A 6,000-nucleotide genomic window follows, 5' to 3' on the forward strand; every position below is an offset into this window, starting at 1 on the left:
TCTTGTCTTGGTGCCGGATACATTTGTACTCATCATTTCTTCCAGAGACCAGCGGAGTAAAAAAATCCTAATTATCAGCTTCCATTCAGTCAGTGCATAAAACCACTTCACCAGGCCAAATATATACACTCCTTCCTTTAAACATGAATATCTTTAACAGCCTTTATATCTATAATAGACATGTTTGCGTAGTGGTAAACCTATAGGCCTTCAGTGTGTCACAGGTTCATCATTCTGACAGGACAGCAACTGTAATACCAGAGCTCTCATGTAGGAGAGTGCACTTTCTGTAAAACACAAAGGGCCAGTGGTGTACTGGAGGGTAAATGCAGGTATAAGCATATACTCACTTCTTAATCCCTACTGATACAATTTATCAATTATGTAGTACAATAGAGAAATCCTGCACAAAGTAGCCTACACAATCGCAAAGGACGTGGAATATATTCACAGGCGTGCTGCACACACAGCCTAGTTCATGTGGAATATATTCACAGGCGTGCTGCACACACAGCCTAGTTCATGTGGAATATATTCACAGGCGTGCTGCACACACAGCCTAGTTCATGTGGAATATATTCACAGGCGTGCTGCACACACAGCCTAGTTCATGTGGAATATATTCACAGGCGTGCTGCACACACAGCCTAGTTCACGTGGAATATATTCACAGGCGTGCTGCACACACAGCCTAGTTCATGTGGAATATATTCACAGGCGTGCTGCACACACAGCCTAGTTTATGTGGAATATATTCACAGGCGTGCTGCACACACAGCCTAGTTCATGTGGAATATATTCACAGGCGTGCTGCACACACAGCCTAGTTCATGTGGAATATATTCACAGGCGTGCTGCACACACAGCCTAGTTCATGTGGAATATATTCACAGGCGTGCTGCACACACAGCCTAGTTCATGTGGAATATAATTTGCAGGCAGCAAGAGCGTGCATCTCTCAACTGGTTTTGGCATGGAGCAGCTCACAGAAGAATGACATCGGTAGCTGGTAGGGTAGGACAGACGTTTCAACATATGATATCTACCAGTATATGCTAACTAAGGCAACAATGGGTATGCAAACCAGGTGTTGAAAAAGTGTTGGTTGGCAGGCTATTTGTGATGCACAATTTTCATCATGTGCTGTTTGCATCAGGGGCGTAGACATGGACCGGGCTGGGTGGACAGAGGCCCACCCGCTAGGGAGCCAGGCCCTGACAGGCCCACCCGCTAGGGAGCCACGCCCTGACAGGCTCACCCAATCAGATTGATGTAGTTTAAACATTCTTGTGTATTTAGACCATCACATTTTTTTCTTCATTTTTCTGATAAAAAAAAGTGTGATTTTGAGAGTGACAATTTGAAAAATGTTCAGGAAAACTCATTAAATGTAAAAAAAATAATAATAATAAAGGAAAATATAGGATTTTTCACACAGGGTGCCTTTCCTTCGCTGGAGGGCCGAACTTTTTGGAAAATTTAGAGTATACCCACTTCTCCAAGCAACACTTCACCACTGCATAGGGCTGATGGAAAGACAGCAGTCACACACAGCATGATGTTAAATCACCACTACACCACTGCATAGGGCTGATGGAAAGACAGCAGTCACACACAGCATGATGTTAAATCACCACTACACCACTGCATAGGGCTGATGGAAAGACAGCAGTCACACACAGCATGATGTTAAATCACCACTACACCACTGCATAGGGCTGATGGAAAGACAGCAGTCACACACAGCATGATGTTAAATCACCACTACACCACTGCATAGGGCTGATGGAAAGACAGCAATCACACACAGCATGATGTTAAATCACCACTACACCACTGCATAGGGCTGATGGAAAGACAGCAGTCACACACAGCATGATGTTAAATCACCACTACACCACTGCATAGGGCCGATGGAAAGACAGCAGTCACACACAGCATGATGTTAAAGGATAAGCAGTCCATAAACTAGGACATAATAAGCCAGTAGGTCCCAATCATAACAATACAAAAACACAACCATTAACAATTTCCCAATCGAAATGTACAACTTTTAATTCCCATTCAAAAAACACTTCATGTTTAGCACACAAAGTAACGGGTGACCTAAAGTTTAACGTGGAACTGACAGTGTTTTAACAACTCTGCAGATATGAAACAAACAGACAATCATAATATCAGTCAAAAATATACAATTCCCGGTTTATGCTGCAAAACGCACTTTAGAAGACGTTTTAAAAATAGGTTCTATTTGACTCAGCGTTCCATGACGTAAACTAAGGCATTGTTGGCAGAATAGATGGATGCAGTTCAATACATGAATAATATCATTCACCAATACATTTCTTGGTAGTCCAAAAAACCCTGCTATCAGGTTGTAAATCACAGCTGGCCTGGTACAGTGTTTGCTGCCTCCACATGCACTGTTTCCGTTTCAATTACTCAATATACTGGACAAAAACGGACAAATGTAATTAAGGCTGGGAATGTCAATACAATCAAACTAGCTAAGGCAATGATCCCAATTCAGTCATAACGTGGCTAATGGGCTAGCTTATATATTTATGTAGCAAGCTAAAAACACAGAGCCTAATGTTAGCTAGATAACTAGCTAGCTAGCTAGCTGCTAGGTGGATGTCATTTCATGCCATTGGAAGAGTGGGTGTGACTGACTTTTTCCCCTCATATCATTTTTTTGGTGGCTATACACAGCTAGAGATGCAGGTTTCATTTGGTTATCTAGCAAGAACTTGAACGACTGTTATACAGTTAGCATATCTTTTGTGTCGCAAATTCACGCTACCTATATTCTCAGATTTCAGAGCACTCACGTCCGAGTGCAAAACAACTAATGAATTAGAAAAATCCGAAACACCTGCTGAATATGACCAGTGTCAGTAAATATAGGGGGAAAAAGTCATAGTTATTCAAGAACTAGACTACATAACACTCTAGATAACATGTAAACAGTCTAACCAGCTCTGCTACAGCGAGAAAAATGGTCAGAGTGAGGTGTTCTCTCATTTGTGTCTGGGAGGAGCTAGCTCGCAAGCTAGCCAATTTTAGCCAGTTACCTTGAGTGCTTGGTTGGGAGAAGCATGCATTGGCAGGCAATCTGCAGAAGGACTAGGAGGCTACAACTCCCCATCGTTTATCAGTGCAATTTTGACGGCCAACTAGCTGAAAAAGTTTGAAAGGGTTTATCTAATGTTCCTTCGTTATAATACTAATTTTGAACTCTTATGGTGATGATTTGTCAAACTTACAACATAGTCTTGAATTGGACATTATTCTTCTGGTCTCGGTCTTGACTCGTCGCGGAACCCTTGTCCCCCTCCAGATCTCAGTCTTGACTCGGTCTCGCCCTCCTCCGTTCTTTGGTCTTGAATCAGATTCAATTTGCTCCGGTCTTGGTCTTGAATCAGTCTCGCTTTAAGTGGTCTCGAACACAACACTTGTTAGGGTTATGTAAAGGGTTGTTATTTGGTCCTCTTTATGCCAATAAATGGAAGACAAATTAAACGTTGTGTAGACGTGTGTGTGTGTGTGTGTATGTGCATGTACATGTACATGTGTGGGTGTGCTCTATATAGGTAGAGTGTGTGCTGTTTCTGATTGGCTGAATGAGTGTTGTTCCTTGTCAATGACCTCCCCAGTAAAACTAACTCTCTTCCTCTCTCTTTCATTTTCCTTTGGCATAACCCGTTTTCATTCCACTTTCAATTTCAACCTCTCATCATCATTTTTTCTTCACTTCCATGCTTTTACTCTCATGTAATTTCCCCATCACTTTCCTCTCCTTTCTATCTCTGTCTCCATTCATCTCCCCATATATCTGACCCTTGGCTCATACTCTCCCCCCTCACATCCGTTCCTTTCTTTCGTTGCAACAACTTGTTTCCACTCTGCTTTCTATCTCTCCCTCTCGTCTTCCTTTCTCAACTCTCACCTATTCAATTTCTCGGCCACTCTCCTCCTCTCCTCTTCTCTCCTTTCATTCCCTCCATAAACCACCCATCTGTGCCTCCCCATCCTATCCCTTCCCCCCCTTCATCTCCCAAACCTATTCCCTTGTGTCACCCTCATAACCTTCCCCCTCCCCCTAATCCAGCCAACATACTCACTGTCATCATCCTCTCCCAGCTGGTGTTACGGCGTCAGAAGTCCTCTTATAACTACCTTCTGGCGCTCGCCGCCGCTGACATCCTGGTCCTCCTGCTCATCGTCTTCGTCGACTTCATATTGGAGGACTTCATCTTGGGCGCGCCCCTTCCCCCCTCCCTCAACAAGGCAGTCCAGGTCCTGGAGTTCTCCTCCATCCACACCTCCATCTGGATCACGGTCCCCTTGACCGTTGACCGTTATATTGCAGTCTGTCACCCGTTGAAGTATCATAGCGTTTCCTACCCGGCCCGCACACGGCGGGTCATCATGTGCGTCTATATGGGGTGTTTGGTGTCTGCGGCGCCTTACTACTGGTGGCCTGAGCTGTGGCATGGTTTACCTGGAGGTGGTACAGGAAGTGGAGGAAGGGGGAGTAGTAGTAGTGCTGCGCAGCATGTGCTAGTCTGGGTGCACTGTGCGACTGTCTATCTCCTCCCCTGCTCCGTCTTCTTCTCCCTCAATGCAATGATCGTCAGGAAGCTCCAGCGCCGTCGCAGCTGCTTCCGCCTGCGCGGCTACTCCACGGGCAAGACCACCGCCATCCTGCTCGCCATCACTTCCGTGTTTGCCGTCCTCTGGGCACCACGCACCGTCGTGATCCTTTACCACCTGTACACGGCGCCGCCGGCTTCCCCGGGTCCCGCCCGCCTTCTGCACCTCCTAACCGATGTGGCGAACATGCTGGCTCTCCTCAACACCGGGGTCAACTTCTTTCTCTACTGTTTCATCAGCAAGCGTTTCCGAACCATGGCGGCCACGGTTCTCCGGACGTTGTTCCGATGCCGTAAGCAGCCGCCGCCGTTCTACGCTGGACACAACTTCTCTATCACCAGTAGCCCCTGGATCTCCCCTGCCAACTCCCACTGCATCAAGATGCTGGTATACCAGTACGATAAGAATGGCAAGCCCATCTGCATCTCCTCGTGAGGGGGGAAGTGTGGAGGTTTTCCCTGACGACCGACCTTGATGATGACCCGATTCTGGGACTCTTTGAGCTTTTCATGTCAACAGACATCTAGAGTGGAGGGCTGGAAAGGTGGAGGAGAGGAGAGTTAGAGGAGAGGTGATGAGAGGTGGAGGAGAGAAGAGTTAGAGGAGCGTCTGAGAAGAGGAGACAGAAAGGTATGTGGTTGGTGTATGGATACGCAACAATCTATCTATCTGAAGTGAGAGAAAGAATGTTTGAGAACAAGAAGAAGAAAAGTTGAGAAATCAAGTAGGAATGTTGCTGAGCACAAACAGCAGAACAGAACTCACAACCCAGCAACAGAGTGTTGAGAACCATCTCTCCACTCGTTCATGCGGAAAAGCAATCTAACAGACTGATCATTCAGCCTGGATAACTGCCTGTCTTTTTGGCTGTATTACTGCTCCGACAGTGTCTGACGATGAGCTTTGCCTGTGATCAGGGACTGATAAATGAGCATCATGGCGGCTGCTTATTACTGGGTTTAATAGCCAGCCATTTGTAAATGGGAATGGAGAGTGACAACTGAGGAATTCCTCTGTGACATATCAACCTCGCTTTGACATTGGGACGTTTTTGGTACTGTCTCTGTTATACTGCTGTCGACGGATGGGGAGGAGGTGGTGATGGGGGAGGGATGGTGGGAGGATGAGGGGATGAGGGAGGCTCTGAATCTGAACAGATGGCCATCATCCAAGGGGAGCCCTCTCTAGTCAGCGAGAGAAACCACTCACCTTTGAAGAGGTATCCGTGGCATTGATGCTCAAGTCTTAGACGTCCTTGTCCTTAGTGGTGGCCTTAGATGATGTGATTCTCAGTCACTACCATGTCCCCTGACGTGTTTTGAAACCCTGCTGACATTTCCTGTT

The 6,000-nt window shown here is 46.1% G+C and overlaps 1 protein-coding gene across 1 annotated transcript in view; it reads left to right on the plus strand.

Annotated features, from left to right (window-relative positions):
• The window catches only part of gpr139 (G protein-coupled receptor 139), a 28,132-nt gene extending 22,393 nt beyond the window's left edge, over positions 1-5,739 (plus strand). The window contains exon 2 of the mRNA XM_071395060.1: positions 4,112-5,739. Within this exon, the coding sequence (XP_071251161.1) occupies positions 4,112-5,091 (980 nt within the window). The 3' untranslated portion in view covers positions 5,092-5,739. The remainder of the gene's footprint in view (positions 1-4,111) is intronic.
• The last annotated feature ends 261 nt before the right edge of the window (positions 5,740-6,000 follow it).

The sequence above is a fragment of the Salvelinus alpinus genome, chromosome 1 (genome assembly GCF_045679555.1).
Source record: "Salvelinus alpinus chromosome 1, SLU_Salpinus.1, whole genome shotgun sequence".
Taxonomy (NCBI): domain Eukaryota; kingdom Metazoa; phylum Chordata; class Actinopteri; order Salmoniformes; family Salmonidae; genus Salvelinus; species Salvelinus alpinus.